This window comes from Blastomyces gilchristii (genome assembly GCF_000003855.2).
Source record: "Blastomyces gilchristii SLH14081 genomic scaffold supercont1.4, whole genome shotgun sequence".
Lineage (NCBI taxonomy): Eukaryota > Fungi > Ascomycota > Eurotiomycetes > Onygenales > Ajellomycetaceae > Blastomyces > Blastomyces gilchristii.
The window spans coordinates 648,376-668,808 of NW_003101679.1; the positions used below are offsets into that span (position 1 = coordinate 648,376).

At 29.7% G+C, this 20,433-nt stretch overlaps 2 protein-coding genes across 2 annotated transcripts; both read left to right on the top strand.

The window, feature by feature from the left end:
• Positions 1 to 3,466: 3,466 nt before the first annotated feature.
• BDBG_16642 (uncharacterized protein) lies at positions 3,467 to 3,916 on the top strand (the record flags this gene model as incomplete). The annotated part of the gene is made up of 1 exon (XM_031724553.1): positions 3,467 to 3,916. The coding sequence occupies exon 1, from the start codon at positions 3,695 to 3,697 to the stop codon at positions 3,914 to 3,916; it is 222 nt and encodes a 73-aa protein (XP_031577244.1). The 5' UTR covers positions 3,467 to 3,694.
• Positions 3,917 to 13,393: 9,477 nt separating this feature from the next.
• BDBG_02676 (uncharacterized protein) lies at positions 13,394 to 14,324 on the top strand (the record flags this gene model as incomplete). Its single annotated transcript, XM_031720900.1, has 2 exons — positions 13,394 to 13,398; positions 14,000 to 14,324. 2 exons carry the CDS (start codon positions 13,394 to 13,396, stop codon positions 14,322 to 14,324), a joined length of 330 nt encoding a protein of 109 aa, XP_031577245.1.
• Between the last annotated feature and the right edge of the window lie 6,109 nt (positions 14,325 to 20,433).

Sequence of the window (20,433 nt, forward strand, 5' to 3'; positions counted from 1 at the left end):
CAGAGAATGAAAAAACACTTTTTAATAAGAATGACACTTTCACTAGAGAGAGTGTAAGCTACTGATTGAGTATAATGAATAATACAATCTATTATAGATGAGCAATTCTTATAATAAGAAAGAGAGAATCTACTGCAAGATTAATAAACTTTATTATAAGTATTAAAATAACTATATAATGTTGAGTTGAAACTCTACACTGAGATGATGAAGAAGAGTTCAAAAGTCAAGAACTTAAGACCTACTGTCAGAGTAAAGAAATAGTATATGAAATCACTACATCTGACACATCACAATCAAATAGCTCAGTGAAACATGTGAATTGAATAGTTGCAGAAAAGACACAAAGCCTACTATTTAATAGTGAATTAGAAAGAGAACCTTGAGATGAAGTAATACAAGCTGTGATTATGATAATCAACACATTCTCAATATCAACAAAGATATTTGAATGTAAGAAAGAAACACTACTTACATCTTTTGAAGCATGAACTGAGGTGTAATCTTCTGTTCATTGAATACAGAGATAGAGATGCAAGATCTACAAGAAGGATTTAAAAGTGTTGAATAAGCTCACAGATAGAACTGACAGCAAGAAATAACAGCTGATTAAATATCAAGAATTATATTAATATTATGTGTGAGATTCTGTTGTATGTTATCTTGAGATTGCACAAGATGTCATATTTGATGAAGCTCTTGACATGAGTACAAACACACCTGTAAATACAGTGAGAAAATTCAATGAATTGCCTAATGAATTGAACATTCTAAATATCAGAGAGGAATGACAACACTGTCTTCTAAAAAGACTAGTGAAGAAAAAGTCAGATATTTTGAAGATAATTATCAATGAGAACTTAGAGAGTGTAATTGATTCAATCTATCTTCTAGATGATGAGACACAGCTTATTATGAATAAAGAGTCTGAAGACTCTGTTAATGAGAATGATTCTATTCTAAGTATTCTGACAGACTGATTAACTACACTAATGAAAGTCAAAAGAAGCTCAGACTGAGACTATTGACATAAGACAATGAAAAAGAAGATTAAGATATTTGAGTAGAAGAAGATATATATTATTGTTAAGAAGACTCTGAAAATGAATATTCTTACAGATAAATAAGTATATGATTGAAAATTCAATAATAAGAGAGAAATCATTCACTTTAGAGCTCACTGAGTGATTAGAGAGTTCTTGCAATAGCAGAGTATTTATTATATGAGATTGTATACTGCAGTGATATCAGGGTCTATATCACATAGTCTATTCACTATATTGACTGCTAAAGAATAGAAGGTCAAATCAATTGACTATATATTCACATTTTTGAATGACATACTATCACAGAATGAGATGATCTATATGCAACTGCTCACAGGTGTAAAGCATGACAGAGAGAGCTTGGTAAGACTACTTTATCAGAGTCTATATGAAATGAAGCAAGCTGTGAGAGTATGATATTTTCTAGCAATGAAACACCTCATCACATTGAGATTCAAGATATCATCTTATGATGATGAATTTCTATATCACTCTGTTCACAAGATCTATCTGATATTATATGTCAATGATTGTCAGGTGACAGAATCTCAAGAACAGTAATTAGACTAAGTATTAAGAGAGATTACAAAGAGATTTGAGACAAAGAATGTTAAAGAGATCAAGTCATATCTTGAAATGAAAATCAAATGTCAGAGAAATAATGATCTAGCAGTTACACAGAGCTGTTATATTAAGAAGATTCTTGAAGATTTCAGCATGAATAAGATGAATTCTGCGGGGATCTCAATGATGACAGGCATACAACTGAAGTTTTCACCTGATGAGAATGATAAATTAAATGATGACTTTACAGCTACAAGATATCATCAAGAATTGAAATCATTGCAGTATTTGATCTTAAGCAGTCAGTCAGACCTGGCATTTACAGTTAACTATCTCTCATATTTTAACTTGCATTCACACAAAGCATGTTGAGCAGCATTGAAGCATGTTCTATGTTATATCAAGAAGATGAAAAACCATAGCATATTATACAGAAAGAAGATTGATGATGTGAGTCTGAGTTCTGTGATATACTGTGATTCAGACTGGGTGAGGGCGGATTCTCAATATAAATCAACTACTGACTATGTTATATTGATTAACAGGTCACTGATCTCATAGCAGTCACAGAGACAGACATTTATTATCAAATCAATCACAGAAGCTGAATATATTGCAGCTAGTGAGACAGCTTGTGAGATAATCTGATTGAATGATATGTTATATGACATCAGGTTGATAGATGATGAAAAAGCAAAAATATACTCACATCTATAAGTTGATAATAAGAGAGTAATTGATCTAGTAAAGAGGGAATTCTTAATATGAAGATTACATCACATTGAGATTAGATATCATATTCTTCACAATTTGATTGAAAAAGAAGAGATTATGATGAAATATATTGATTCTACAGCAAATATAGCTGATAAGCTTATCAAGTCACTGATGAAGCCTGCATTTGAAGAATTTATCAAAAGAGTTGGCATTCAGAAAATTAAGAAGAAGAAATGATTGAATGATAATGATAATACAGTGAATCAATGAATTTTGCATGTATTTCTTGATTTTTACAGTTATTGCTGTATGAATGTCTTTTCTAATGAGAAAATCAGAGTCTGATTCATGTAATTAATTATTATTGTATTTTTGAAAGATTTGAGAATGAGAGAGGCCCTGAGTGATGGCTTATTATAGGTCATGATGTAGCAAGGGAAGGTATTGATGATTACTACACCTACTCTAGTCACGTGCCACCTCAACCTATTCATTTAGTGTAACTCGCGTAGTTAGATTACAACACAACAACCTTATCCTTCAAGATTTCTCATTATCATCAGCTTACTACAATGCTTGTCTAATACTCACTTATACTAGCTCTTTTGACTCACACATATATTTTACTATAAATAGCTCTATCTTTTGTATGAAATAGATATATTAAATAGTGTACAGATAATATAACAAGCAGATCTTGATACATATAAGATTCATATATCTTCAACATATTCATCTGTGACACTCATTCTGACAGTTATGAGCCCGGTAAGCAGCATCTGAAGAGAAGCGCAATACACCGATTCCAATCCTCATTTGAACTGATAACTATCATTCAAACTGAGATAATTAATCCTCATTTGTATACAGTCCGATCTACTTAACCGTTATACACTGAATCTCAGTAAGCAGCATCTGAAGAGAAGCGCGATACACTGATCTCAATCCTCATTCGAATTAGATAACTATCATTCGAACTGAGACGATTATACACAATCCCAATCCTCATTCAAACTGATAACTATCATTTGAACTGAGATGATTGATCCTCATTCGTATATGGTCCGAACTACTCAACTGTTATATCATACCTGATTCCCGGTAAGCAGTATCTGAAGAGAAGTGTGATACATCAATCTCAATCCTCATTCAAACTGATAACTATCATTTGAACTGAGATGATTGATTCTCACACATATACATTCCGAAATACTTGACTGTTATACACCCCGAATTCTGATCATATTCTCAAATACTTGAACCAATTCCACAATCCATTCAATATAACTGATATGACAGACAAGACAATGTCTAGTGCAACAGTACACCTTAGCATTCCTGAAGATTGAAAACTTTGATACAAGTATATGCTAGGATATGCAAAGGACAAGAAGATATCAGACTTCATCAACCTTGATAAACCTGATATCTTCTCTGAACTAGAAGAAACTCTGAAACCTGAGTGTTCAGAAGAAGTCACTGCAGAGATCAAGATAGTATATGATATCAAGATCACTACATGGAAAATCAAATATATGAAATATGAGAAAATGAATGAAGGTATAACAAAGATACAAGATGTTATATAAAAAACAGTGAATGTCACAGAGCTATAACATGTACACAGTGAGAATGATGATGTGAAGAAGATTATCTGTTCATTAAGAGATTGACTCTTCTTCACAACTGTGAACTATCAGAATAATGTGAGAATCTGATATCATAATCTTTACAAAGCACTGAAAAACAGAGATATAGAGAAGTGATTAAATGACTAATCTCTTATCAAAGATAATATCAAAGAGATAGATATAACTGAATAGTTTAACTTGAAGAAAGACTTCTTAAATATAAATCTAGCTATTAATGCAGATTATATACAAGCATGAGCTAAGAATATTTAATATAATAAAGATGTCATATCTTTGATAGAGTTAGTTAAGAACTTCAAGAAATGATATAGAGAAATAGATATTCTTAAAGAAAATAAATCTATGAACTTCACTACTCTTAATAAAAGATCAGTGATATTCAGAAACTGTATCTATAAAGTCTGTCACTGATACACTCAGTGCTACTATCTTAATTCTTTAAGAAAGTCACCTGAATAAAAGAAAAACAGAGAGAAGAGAACTCAGATTAATCAAGCTCTTAAGAATCAAGAATTGAAGAGATATATTAATTATGTAATATCTAGAGATTTATTCATAAATACAGATATAATAGATGAAGCAGTTCTAGAAGAAATAATTCTGAAGTAATTAGATTCTCAATCTATTGATCATCAATCTATTGATTAGCAAATCTGAAAAATATCAATTAACTTCTTAAATTCTCATGTGACGGGCTGCATCTGATCAATTATATAGACTATTTCATTACACTTCACAGATTTCAACTGCTTTATTCTCAAATGTGTACACTTCAATTCTTAGCCATTCTCAATCATCAATTCTCAGCCATCATATATATGTATAAATATTTACTTCAATCACTGATTCTTGTACTTTCTCTTTTCTTTCCTTCTCTAATGTTTTTCTCTTTGTTATATAAAATCTATATATTATACTGATCTATTCAGCGTAGGCTCTCTATACTAGAAAAACATTCATTGTCTTCTTATTAGAAATGATTATTCACATATTATCTTCTCATTAGAAATGATTATTTATTGAGAGATATCTAAATGTGTAACAATATGTAAGAAAGAGAAACACAGTTAAGCAGATATCAAGTTCTCAGATAGAAGCTTACTCATCAGTCACTCTGACTTTGTAATAAGATTTTATAAAGAAAATGTCAGTGAAAGACCTGAGAGTTCTGACACTCAGATGTATAAAAATATGATTACACTTCTTCAGATTTCACAGATATTATATATCTGATAAAATGATATAATCATGTCTAACAATAATATGAGAGAACTCTCAAGTGTGAGTATAGAGATGATATCACAGTGACTCTGAGCAATGTTGAAATTACAACAGTAATAAATAGCAGACATGCATGCAACTCAATAACTTCAATACAAAGAGATTCAATAATTAACTTATGCAATTTCAACATCTACAGAATTGAATACAAAAGCACTGAAAGAATGCTTAGATACTTCTATATATTTTAATACTTTTAATCTCACTCTCTACTCATCATGAAGAATGGAAATGATCATAAAACTGAGTGTAGATGAAGATGTCATCAGTTCATTAATTAATCAAGATTAGTATATCAATGAATAATTAAAGAATTGCATAAAACAGAAATTTCATTCATGAATAAAAGCATGTAAATCAGTAATGTGAACATCTGATAACATCATGAGACATCTTGATATTCTGTTTCAAGACACTGTCATACAACAGAAAGTATTAGATTGATTACAGAGTACTTAACAGAGAAACACTTCTCTTACAATATTCATCTCTGACTTCAATATCAAGATTCTAGAAGCAGATAATCAATCTTGAAAGAATTGAATGAAGATTAGCATACTTAAGAAGGCATTGACTTTTGAACTCTTACAGACTCTTATAAGTGTAGATAAAGATCAGACTTATAAAGACTTCTGCACACAGCTTCAGACATTGAATGATCATCTTATCAAGCTCAAAAGTATACAGAACAGTGGCAGAAGATATTACATCTCAGTTACTTATACACTCATACTGAAGAGAAGTAACAGCAATAATGCAGATATTATGAACTGAATAGATTTAAATGTCTATACATAAGCAAGAGTTTTCACTGTTTAAACAGGCTTCTGAGTTTCTGAGATCACTTCTGAAGAAGTCACTGATTAACATTAATATAAAGTATACATCAACTGTAACTGATCAGAACACATTGCTTTCAACTGTTAATTAATCTATGTATCTTCTCAATCAAGAGATGAATCAGCGCCTGTCCGCATCAATTACATTATAGTGAAGAAAGATTCAGAAGATAACTATGAGAATGCTCTGATAAAACAGAGAAAAGATTAACTTCTGTTCAAATTCATAAACAGAAGATTGAAGAGATCAGATGACAATGATTTGAAGAGAAAATGACAATAAATGTAATTCTTATATCTACTGTGATTAATAACATGTATAATATGAAAGCTATGATAGATAGTGATCTATGTCACTATGCAATGATTAAATCTTCAGTTGTGAGATATTATAATCTTCAATGTATCTTCTTATTAAAACTCTGACTTCTTGCAGAATTTAATAATTCAAAAGATGTTTATATCTGTTACATGATAAAACTAAACATAGATATCAGAGAATATCAGTGTGAAGATGTCTATGTATATGAAGTTGATAATCTTGATTATAATCTTATATTAGAACTTGTCTGACTATCTGAATAAGATATCTTATTGAATACTTGAAACAGAAGTTTAATATTCTCTAACAATAATAGAGTTCATAAGAATGATATTTACAAGACTATGAATCTGACACAGATCTCTGTCAACACCTATAAAATGCTCAGAAAAAGAAGTCACTGAAAGAATCATTAATAGCAGAATCATGTATCAATCTATTTCATCAGTCTGACTAATATTAAAAAGACTCTAGAAAAGTTATTCTGCATTATAATAACAGATTCTCATATGAAACTCTCTCAATAATATTATGAATATCTAAATGTCTTCTGATAAGATAATAATACTACAAATTTACCTCTCTTATAAGATTCAGAAGTGACTCACAGTATCAAGTTGAAAAAGAAGAACAGTAAGAATTCTGAATTATCATGAAACTCTCTTTATAATATGTTTCAAGATGAACTTCTTCTTCTTTAAAAGACACTTAATAATCTGTTAAATAAAGAATTCATACATATTAGCAACTTTTTCACTGCAGTCTCTATTCTCTTTACAAAGAAATCAGATGAAGAACTTCAGTTCTGTGTGAATTATCAAGAATTGAATAGATTAATGAAGAAGAACTGTTATTCTTTATCTTGAATCAATGAAACTCTAGCTTGTATTGAACAAGCTCAATGATTTACAAAGTTAGATGTCATTATCACATTTCATAAGATTTGTATCACTGAAGAAGATAAGTAGCTTACAGCATTTCAAACATAATATAGTCTCTTTGAATGAGTAGTCACACTCTTTAAACTGATTAATGCTCTCAGTACATTTCAGAAGTATATTAACTGAGTACTCTGAGATTTTCTTAATGAATTTACATCTGTATTGTCACGCTCCCGGCCGCGCCAAGGCCCCGTTGCGGTTCCACACGGCCCATCACTTCCATGCGGATGATTTCATTCCGTTCGAACCGGTTTCCAACCACTCTATGACATCATTCAAATATATCATAGAAAGATTCAATTGATGAATATGAGAACCCTGCTTCTATACAAGGTCAGCAGATTACTTTTCCTTGGCAGTGAGACATTACTGAGGTATCACTTCAGCTATTCTCACTCATGAAATGAGAGGAGATATCTGTTCATTATCTATATAGAATAGCTAGATGCTGGCTTCTCATAAAAGAAGTCAGTGATTTGTTTTTCTTCTACTGAAATATATACAAGAGTTACTGTGTGTCTTATACAATCTTCTTAGTATACTAAGTATTATATCTGTGATATTCTCACAATAACTCTGTAGTCTACAAGCTCATTATTCAAGTAAGATAGTCAAGCTCACTTATACAGCTTCTTAAACAACTATCTCTATATAATATCACTGACTAGTCACTGCTTCAGTTCTATCATATTACAATTTAAATCACTTAATCTGATTACACATTTGAACCAGTCAAGCTCTAACAGACTGATATGATCTCATACACCTGCACTGAAATCAATTCAATTTCAGTCTCTGAGAGAAATACTACATCATCTTCTAGAGTGTGTACATCTCTATCTCAGTAGAAATTCAAGATTTCTGAACTCACTGCATATTTTAACATGAGCTCTTCAACTGCTCTATCACTGCTACAACCTCTACACATCTACATCTATCATGAAGATAGAGAGATTAAGATCAGAGATTCTCTGAGATATAAGAGAAACATCTTATCTGAATTTCACAGCTTTATCTGTATTCTTGAACAGAAATTCCACCTTAACTCAAGCCAGTATAATACTTATAAGATATGAGTAATATACACTGCTAACTTTCTTGAAGGCATCTCTGTGACTACTTGAATCATCAAGAAGAGAAAGCTTGAGTGTATTAATACTGCTATAACTTGAGAAGAATTCAAGAACTTTCTACTGAATCAAATTAAAGATTACTACAATCACAGCTTCACAGCAGTGCAGTAGTTCAACTCATTATATTAATAAGATAATGAGAATTATTCTGATTTCAATACAAGATTTAAAGAATATTGAGAGAAATTAACTGATAATTTAAATCAATTAAAAATATAGCTTTATCTTACAAAGCTGACTTACAAGATGTGAATAATAATATTATAATATCAGAGTTCATTAATTAATCACACTGAGCTTATCAACCTGACTTTCTGAATCTATTTGAATAATCAATTCTCTGAGAAAAAGGTCAATAAGACCTCTTCTAAGTAATCAATGATGAGATCTAAACAGTACTATGACAGCTTCAGTGTGAAGAAAGTAAAGAAGAATTCTAAGTATTCTGATTCTTCACTCACTGTAAAGAAATGTTAAAAAAGATTTAATAAAAATCTCTGTTTCAACTGCAGAGCTGATGATTACTATGGCAGTGATTGTAAGAAACTGAAGAAGAGAAGAAATTAAGAAGATATCTTCTTAAAGTTAACTTCTCTTCTGACAAATATATTCACAGAAGATAAAGAAAAGAAAGAAATAAAGAATTGATAACTCTCATATCTCTGAGTTCATGTTACAATTACAATGTATACTCTGAATGAGAAGATATCAGTGAGATACCTACTTAACTCTGAGATAAATATCAACTTCATATTCTATTTCTTTTCTTTAATAAAGAGTTAGAAGAAGATAGACTTATCAGATTATATAAAATTTACTGATGAAATAAAATATCATCATTTTAGCATAATTCAAGTGAAGTGTGTGATCACAGACTCAGAAGAAATCTTCAAGAAAAGCAGTCTGCTTCTTCATACAGTTAATATTATAGATGAGAATATCATTCTAGATCTTCTGTAGTTGAGAGAAAACAATTCTCTCATTGACTGAGTCACTCAGATGTGATGATATCATCTCACTAATGAAGAGACAGTGATAGAGAAATCTGAAGAGTTTCATCAAAAGAATCTTGAGAAAAAGATAGAGTCAATATACTGTGTAGCAGATGATTAAGACTTAAGAACAGATGAAGAAGTTATCACTCTCACTGCAAGATTAGTAGCAGTATTCATTATTAAAGACAGATGTACATGATGTCTCTTTACAGATTATAAGAATATCTTTTTGAAAAGAGAAGTAGTGAAGTTTTCTGATACTAAGATGTGATATAAGATTCATCTTAAAGATGATATAACAGTGCTATACAGATCTCTTTATAACTTATCTATAAAGAAATTGAATGTTCTATACAAATATCTTGAAGAAGTGTAATCAAAGAACTGAATATATTTATCAAAGAGTTCAACAGAGACATCTATACTCTTTGTGTCTAAGAAGAATGATAGACTATGTTTATACATAGACTACAGAGATCTTAATAAGATGATGATTAAGAATTGCTATTTATTACTGTTAATTGATGAGATAATCAATCAATTATCTGAAGCAAAGATGTTCTTAAAGATTGATATACAGAATATCTATCATAGAATCAGAGTTAATAAAGATGATGTTTGAAAAACAGTTTTTTATATCAAGTACAGTAATTTTGAATATCTTGTTTTATCTTTTAATCTTTATAATACTTCAGTCATCTTTCAGATCTATATAAATGAGGCACTGCAGAGCCTTGTTGATGTCTTCTGTATAGTATACCTGAATAACATTCTAATCTTCTCAAAATCAGAGAAAGAATATAATATTCATGTTCAAGAAGTATTGAGTCACTTAAGACAGTATCAACTCTATACAAACACTGAAAAATGCTCATTCTACATGCAGAAGATTGACTTCTTAGATTATATTATTGAGATGAACAGCATTTCAATGAACAGAAGTCAGGTCTTTATCATTGAGAACTGGCCAGCACTGCAGACATACTGCAAGATGCAGATATTTCTAGAATTTACAAATTTCTATAGATAATTCATCTATGTATATTCACAGATTACTGTCCCTCTTATAGATCTGTTAAAGAGAAGTGTGAAAGACAGAAAAATAGAACTGTTTATTCTTATTCATGATATCACACAGGTGTTTGTGAAATTGAAACAAGCTTTCACAGATATCACAATACTGAATCACTTTAATCTTAACTTATTCAGTCAGTGTGAGACTGATGCATCTGAGAATGAAATCTATGAAATCTTTTCACAGTTGACACTGAAGATCTTTCAATATTAAAAGAATCAGAGAATAATCATCTCTGAGAAAACAGACAATGAATTGTCTGTGAGAGAAGACTTTTTCACAGAGTCTATAAAATACTGTGAATGAAGATCAGTGATCTTCTTCTTCAAGAAGTTATCACTTATACAGAGAAGATATAATACTTATAATCAGAAGATGTTAATAATTGTTGAATTCTTTAAGATCTGATCACATTATTTTCAGAATAGTAAGTACTCAGTGTAAGTTCTCACTGATTATGTAAATCTGCATTACTTCTTGACAACAAAGAGCTTGACAGAATGTCAAGCCAGATGAGTGAAGCTGCTTTCAGAGTATGATTTCTATATCTGATACTGTTCAGATCAGCTTAACTCTACTGATATACTGTCTAGATGACCTGATTATAATATCATTGATACAGAGAAGAATTCTATAAAAGAATCTCTGTTATCACTACAGAAGAAGCTGGCTGCAGGAGATTAAGATTCTCTGAAGCTTGAAAACAGTGTCAGTAAGACAGCTGTACAACTCAGTATAGAAGGTGAAAGAAAACTCAGATTCTCACAGAGAACTAACACTGAAGATTATAAGCTTCTTATGTTATATCTTATAATTATTGAATTGATAAAGAATGAAACAGTCTACAATCTTTCAATCTGACTACTTTTGAAATTCATTAATAAGTTACAGAAGAGAGACATCTCTACTACAGCTTAAATTCAGAAGTTGAAGAAGAAAGAATTCAGTTTGAACTTGAAAGAGACAGATTCTGAGTGAGATGATACTGCTAAGAAATCAAGTCACTGATAACTAGAAGAATGTGAACTTCTACTGCTGAATAATTCAGTCTTCATCTCTTATAGCAGAGCAGTGTATCAGAAGTTATTAAGAATTCATTAAAATAATTCTTATACAGAGCACTTCAGGTTAGAGAAGACTGAGAAGCTTCTAAAATATAAATATATTTAAAACAAGCTCTGAGCAGATGTCAAAGAGTATATTGAGACTTATAATATCTATCAAAGAATAAAGATTCTGTGATATAAGTAATACAGTGAGTTGACATCACTGCCTGTTTCAAAGAGCTTATAACAGAATCTATTGATGAATTTCATAGTTGATCTGCTGAAGTTGACAAGAGTCAAAGAATATAACTTAATTTTAGTCATTATTAACTGCTTTATAAAGATGATCAGATATATCTTTACTCATAAAAAGATTAAAGCCTCTGAATTAACTGACCTGTTTTTAGATATTATCATTCATAATCATAATACTCTGAAATTGTTAATAACAGATCAAGAATCTCTCTTTATCAGTAAATACTAATCAGCTTTTTACTATCATCTTATAATAAGATATCTTCTCAGTATTACTTTTTATTCACAGATAGATAATCAGACTGAATATCAGAATCAGACACTAGAATAGCATCTTTAAGCATTCTATTTATATTATCAGAATGATTGACTCAAATATCTTCTGACTGCTGAATTCATATATAACAATATAAAGAATACAATCTTAAAGATATCTTCTTTCTATGCTTATTATGAATATAATTCTTCATTACTCAGTGACATTGTGAACAACATTTCAAAGAAGAGAATAGACAGTTAGAATGTTAAATAGATATAAAGAACAGAGTATTTCTCAGTATTAGAAGTAAAAGTGAGATTGAAACTTTTGAATAAAATTCATGAGAAGACAGTGAAAAGCATTCATCACACTCAGAAGTAGTAGATAGAATACTATAATTAAAAATATCTTTCAATGAAGTTCTTAATAGAGAATTAAGTACTACTTTTAGTAAAGAATATCAAGATAATGAGACTGTGTAAGAAGCTCAGTGAGCAGTGACTAGAATCTTTCTCAGTAATAAGAGTGATGAGTAAGCAGATATATGAGTTGAAATTACTTACAGAATTGAAATCAATTCATTCTGTTTTTTATATTTTCTATTTGAAGCTCTATAAGTAATACTCTGAGACAGAACTGTCTCAGCTGAATAATATTGAGATTGAGAGTAATACTGAATATCTTATGAAGAAAATATTAGATAAGTGAATACATTACAGTAAGCTTCAATATCTTATTAAATAAGAAGATTATTCATTATCAGAGAATTTATAAGAACTGCTTGAGTATTTAAAAAATACTGAGAAAGAGATTGTAAGTTATGAGACAGTTAGTAGAGACTGTTCTATTATATATCAGAGATGTTGAGTAAGAAATACTACTTAAGACTTCTTATTTTTTCTCAAAGAGTTTTTAGAGATAATTTCACAGTAATGAGTTAATGTCTTATAAGCTCTGTAACACTCTTCTTCTATTTTCTTTCAAAGAGTTTTTTAGAAGTTTAATGAGACTACACAAGTGTAAAATTTCTGAAGCAGTTAATAAGAAAAGAAAGAAATATTTAAAATTAACAAAGATTAATATTATTAATCTACAGACTGCTGCTATTCTAATGAGACTGCAGCCTGCTGAAAAAGTAAAAAGAAGAAAATCTCAGAGTCTACTCACTAATAATCACACTCTTATCAAACTCATTCTTTACTGTTAAAGTCTTCAGTATTAATATCTTTGTCTGCTGAGAAGTTAGTACTGCAGCACTGTAGAGAAGCATGCTGTAAGAAGAGTATAAGAAATACTTAAAGTATTAACTTATTAATTTATAAAGTATCTCAGTTATCTACTTTAATTAAAGTGAGATTCTCTTCAATCAGTGATTAATCTTTATAATACTTTTAATAACAGTATCAGTTAATCTCTTCTTAAGATCAGTTATTCTAAGATGTTTTTTCATCTCAGAGATTCACATTTTCATCTTCTTTTATAGATGAGTAAGAGAGATCTCTTCAGTCTTGATAAAATCTGCTAATACTTAAAGCTCTGAGACTCTCACTCTGTACTACTTAAGTATCTAGACTTCTTATCAGAGCTGATACAATGTCTTTCTATGAGATAATACTTACAGAAAGACAGGAGTTATTGTTACAGATGCAATGAAAATAATAGAAGTAAGAGAAGAGATAAATATATAAGATCTTCTTCTTCTTCAGCTGCTTAGCACAGTGCAGATAAGTAATAATACTGATCAGAGACCACACTGAAGCCTTCTCACAGAAAGAAGATAAAGAAACTGTGAGATTCTGCAGACTCAATTCAGCAGTATTCTGAGCAGGGCTCAGACATGCTGCAGAAGAGGAACTATGAATTAAGCTTCTCAGAGTCACTGTCTCTGAAATCAAGCTCTTCTCAGAATCCTCTCTGAATGACTACATAAGATCATACATCACTGTGTTGATTGAGAGAGGGAGCAGTGTTGCAACAGTGATGAGAGGAGCAGAGGAAGAACTGAACATGAACAAACTGACTGGCAGAAGGGATGACATCTCACTGCAAGGCACAGCAACTACCACCGCGGCCGTGAGAGATGCAGAAGAGGGAGGAGATGTGATAATGAGAGCAGTGCTCCCGCGGCTCATTGAAACCACTGTCTCCACCTTCAACCTGGCTTTCTTGATGATCATGGAGGCTGCAGCTGCATCATGAAGATGTTTGTTATTTACTAGAAAACATCAGAATAAGCCCCTTATTATCTCTCAAGAATGATACTCTCATGCACTCACTATTGCAGATGAGAGAGAGAAGAGAAAAATGTATTATAGAAGAAGAAGATCTTTTTGAAAAAATCCTGTCACTACTATTAGCTTTGTCTCTAAAATACATCACTTTTACAGAGAATTTCATATATAGAATAAAATATATTGAGAGATCTGTAAGTCACTTATTAACTATATTTTTCATATTCTAAATTAATATATAAGAAACTTACTTATTACATAATTGATTTGAATGAAGATGAGAAAGAAAGATCTACACAGTCAGTAGAAAAACTCATCTATTTCTTTGTATTATATACAGTACATGTACTATCAATCAGTTGATAACTGTTACTATATAATAAAGATAACTCTTAATCTAGTAATTTTAAGAATATTAGAACTATACTCTTAAAGAGAAGAATATTATTATACTCTCAGTCATGTCAAGACTCTGTTGCAGTTTCACACAGCTCATTACTTTCATGTGAATAATTTTATCTTATTTAAACCAGTTTTCAATCACTCTATAACATTATTCAGATATATCATAGAAAGATCTGATTAATAAATATAAAAATCCTGCTTCTATATAAGATCAGCAGATTACTTTTCCTTAATAGTAAGACACTGCTGAGGTATTACTTCAGCTATTCTCACTCATGAAATAAGAGAAGATATTCACTCATTATCTATATAGAATAGCTAGATGCTGACTTCTTATAAAAGAAGTCAGTGATTTATTTTTCTTCTACTGAAATATATATAAGAGTTACTGTGTATCTTATACAATCTTCTTAGTATACTAAGTATTATATCTGTGATATTCTTGCAATAACTCTGTAGCCTATGAGCTTGCTATTCAAGCAAGATAGTCAAGCTCACTTATATAACTTCTCAAACAACTACTTCTACATAATGCTGCTGACTAGTCACTGCTTCAGTTTCGTTATATTACATGTATATCTTGATAATATTCTCATCTTCACTGATGAATTCAGAAAAGAATACTAAGAATATATGTGAAAGATATTACAATGACTATGAGAAGCAGAACTACTGATAGATATTGACAAGTGTGATTTTAAAGTTAAGAGTATTAAGTATCTGAATTTTATTATAGAAGCTGACAAGGGAATTTGAATGAATTCTGAGAAAGTCTTCATCATTCTTGAATGAGAAGCTTTATATACTGTGAAAGATATACAAAGATTCATTGAATTTACTAACTTTTATCAGTGATTTATATAAAACTTCTTAGATATTACAAGATCACTTACAGAACTCATTAAGAAGAACTCAGTATTTCAGTGATTAGTAGACACTGAAGCTGCATTTACATAGATGAAGAAGATGTTCATTAACATCTCTCTGCTAATAATATTTAACTCTGATTATAAAACAGTTATTAAAGCTGACTTCTCTGACTATGTGATAGAAGAAGTAATATTGTAATATAATAATGAAGATATTCTATAATCATATGTTTTCATGTCTAAGAAACTGAGTTCTGCTGAATGCAATTATGAGATCTATTATTATTATTATTCTTCAATTATAGATGTATACAGTCAGAGACTATGACATCTATCTGAGAACTTTTAGTTCTCAGGGTTTTTCCTATATCTGTAAAGTTAACTATTATACATTCATCAATTTCAGATATGTAAAATCAGAAAATTCCAGCTCAGAATACAAAAACTGTTTACAAATTGCAGTGTTTTAACATCTTCTCATACTTTGAAATCATTTGACAATATCATGACAAAGGAAAAGAGAACACAGTCTTAAAGATAGACACATTAAATAGATAGATAGAAAGAAATTGAAAGAAAAAGATAAAGTAAAGAGAGACTCTAACAAAACAAATTATTAAAAGATAGTATATAGCTGTTTTAACAGACTATATCTGATTGATTTCCTTCTCTTCATATTCAGATAATTCTGAATTTAGTCATTTTCTTGTAGTTGCTTGAGTTTCTGATAGAAAGTCTATTAAGTATTTAATTCCTGTCTCAGTTGAGAATAAGAATCTCATATTTAATTGATTTAAATCATACTTCTTGTTCAATCTGACTCTGAGACTATTGTATAATGCACAGTGCATTATAATATACTCAGAATTCTCATTTGTATTGCAGAATGAGCATTCTATTGAGTCAAATCTATCATCAAATCTTTGTATATAAGATTTGAAATAGTCATATTCTAGTTTCAGCTGTATTATAGATGAGAATATTTTCTTTTTACATTTAATTGAACAAGATTTCCACTTGGGTTTTGTTTCAAATCTTGAATAATGTATACTCTTCTTTTGTTTCTGCCAGCTTTCATTTCACTTATCTAAACAAGATTCTTTTATTTTTGACTTTATAAAAGATCAGGATACAATTTTTTAAATAGATCTGCTTAATTCTGCACTCTTTTTTACAGCTGAATCAGCCAATTCATTGTCATGAATATTCATATGAGCAGAAACTCAGTGTAGATGAATTATCAGCTTTGATATTCTTCTCTTTTGAATTTTCAAAACAGAGTTTAAGATCAGTTCAAGATTCATTTAATTATTATGAATCTGACTATTTCTAAGTCTTTTTAAAGCAGCTTGACTATCAGAGAATATTCATATCTCTTTCAAACTATTTCCTCTTTTATAAGATTTTATTTCAATGAGTTTGAAAGCTTTCACTATTACAAATAGTTCAGCATCAAAGACTTCAGATTCACAGTCTAGATTTCAGAAATCTGAGATAAAATTGATATTATCTTCAGTATAAGCAATGTCTGTATCTAATCTATTCAAATTCTCATTTTTTGAGTCATCTGAATAAATCAGAATAGAGTCTTTTATATTGATTGTAGAAATTCTCTTCAAATCCTGTTTATATTCTTTCTCTTTTGACAGTTCACTTATTTGTAAGTCTATAAGAGATTCAAGCTTTTCTCTTCAGAGAGATAACTTCTCATGATCAACTTTTTCAACATTTAAAGAAGAAAATTGATTTTTAATCAGAGAGCATAGTCTGTACAGTTGAGAAGACATTTTCTTTAAAGAATTATTTTCATTTCAATCAAGAAATCTATTTCAATTCAGTTCATTGCCAGAGTTAATTAATGAAAATGAAGAAGAGACTCTTTCTCTGATGATATAATTTAAGCTCATCTTTATAACTCTCAGAGCATAGTTCATACAGGTCTTTTCAAATCTAATAGCAGCAGGAGAAATTAAAGCTTCAATTTTCATTGCTTTAATAGGAGATGATTTGAATGCTTTCAGAATTCTTCTCAAGGCTCTGTTTTACAGACTTTGAAAGAGTTCAGTAAAATTCTCTTGATTATTTCATCAAACTTGAACTTCATAATCAGCTACTGATGTAATACAGGCTATATATAACTATCTCATAGTCTGAAAGAATAGATCTCTCTCTGTATTTGATAGTCTGATAATGTTGTTCAATAGTCTTTCTGTCTTGACAGTTCTTTGTTAAATGTGATATTTAAAATTCAACTTGAAGTTTAACTATACTTCTAATCATTTGACATTTACACTAGGTTTAATCTCTCTATTTAAAGGAGTTAGAGATAGTTCTTTCTCATTGAATCTAGAATGAAAATGAATTAACTCAGTTTTATTTATATCAAATTGAATTTGATTGATATCTGCTCTAACAAAGATTTTCTTTGCAGCTTCTTCAATCACTTTTAAATTCTCTTTGATAGTTTTTGAGCTGTAGACTAGATCAATATCATTCACATAACTTGAAGATTGCACTATTCTCATATTTCTATTTTTGAATAGATATGCAGTGTATATTACAAATAAAATGAGTGAGATTGAAGATTCTTATGATACTTCTATTTTTATCTTAGTCTTGTCTTATTTTATTTCATCAAAGAATTTTCATCAAAGAAAAGTTGTATAATTCTTTTTAGATAATAAAATTAGAGAAAGTGACAGTTTTAATATCTTCAATGTCTGAATTAACTTTGACTTTGAAACATAATCAAATGCTTCTTTTATATCAATAAAAACTGCAGTTGAGACCAGACTCTTATACTTTGCTATTTAAATATTATAAACAACTGAGACAACAGTGTCAATTGCAGAACACTGTTTTCTATCTCTCATTTATTCACTGAATAAAAGAGAATTACTGATAGAGCTTATAAAAGATAGTTAAGTAGCTATTATCTTTTCTAAAACCTTTTCTAGACAGTTCAATAGAGATATTACTTTATATGACTTAAGAATTGAAGTTTTTCTATTAGGTTTTATAAGAATCACTTCAGTGACTTCTCTTTAGCATTCAGAATGATATTCATTTTTCAAGAGATTGAAAAAGAGCTTAAAATATTCATTCTTCAAGTAGAAGTATGTATTTTGAATAATCAAGTGATTAATTGAATCAGGCCCTGCAGCAGTCTTAACTGAACTTGAGAAGATAGCTAACTCTAATTCATCTTGAGTAAGATCAGGCCATTCTCAGTCATTTTCATCAATATAGTTGAGAAGTGATATATTCTCTTTCTCTGAATCTGAATCTGATGAGTTTTGAAAGAGAGTTCTTATAAAAGCTTGATATTTTTTCTCAAAAGAGTTTGCTGTATATGATTCATTCTGAAACTCATATTCTAAGGTTGAAAGTTTTGCTACACTTCTTGTTTTAGTATAGTTAAAAGCTTTATAAACTTCTTTTTCTTATACTTCTTCAAGAAATTTATTCCAGCAGTCTGTTTTAGCTTTCTTAATATCTGAAAAATATTCATTTCTGACAGCTTTAAACTCTTTATCAGAAATTATATCATTCTTTCAATCTCTTCTAACAGTAGTCAATTGTTTCCTTTTAGATATGATATTCTCATTTCATCAAGGTTTTGAATACTCAGAAGACTTTCTCTTTGAAATATTATCTTTAACACTTACTAGAATAATAGATATAATAAGCTTCACTCAATTCTCAAGCATTTCATTTGAGATATCTTGATCAGAATTTCAATACAGCTCACTCTGTCTTTCAGATTTTAACAGTTTTATGCTTTCTTCAACTATCTTTCAGTCACCTTTTTCAAAGTTAAACTGATTAAAGAGAAGAGGGTTTTCACTCATTTATTTCTCACTCAGTTCAATATTAAATTGAATAATCTCATGACCTGATTCTGATGTCTCATTTGAATTGATAAATCAGTTTACAAGTCTTTTTTCTCTTAGATTTTGTGACATGAAGATTAGATCTATAATAGATTTCTGTTTCATGTCTTTTCTAAAGAATGTTTGTTGATCAGACTTGTTAACTAAATCTATTAAATACTCAAAGATTCATTCAATCAGATTATCAGCTCTTACTGCTCTTTTATATTCTGAATTTCATCAGAGATGATGTGTATTGAAATCTTCTGCAATTATAGAGTTTCTTGATAATGTTATGTTCAGAAATTCTCTATTAATTGTTCAGATGTTATTATTTTTCTTCAATAACTTTTCATTATAGATATTTATGAGCTGTATAGTATTAAACTCATTCTCTTTATCTATAATATCACTCACCAGAATATCAGGGTCAGACATGATATTAAATCTTACATTAAATTGATATCTTGATCTCTTTCTTCCATAGATCACTACTCCAGACTTTATCTCAGACTTTTGAGGTAAAAAGCAGTCGTAGCTTGGAATGAGAATGACATATTTTTGCTCAGCATCAAAATTCAGCTCCTGAAGCAGTATAAAATCAACTTTTTATTCAAATGCAATTTGAAGACAAGAATAAATACAATTTGAGTTTCTATTCACATTATTTTGAATAAATGTGATTTTTGAAGAGTTTTTACACTTTTTTTATTGTTTTTGTTGTATATTCATACTAAAAGAGAGTAGAGAAGAATCTAATCACTATCATCAGATAGTAGATTATAACTATTCTGAAAAGTAGAAATCTCAACTGCTTACATTATATCTAGTTTATTATCAGAGTCATTTCTCAATTCTCTAATCTTAACAGAAGTTTGAGAATTCAAATTCTATTTACATTTAGCTGAAGAATTGAAGTTTGAAGATTTAG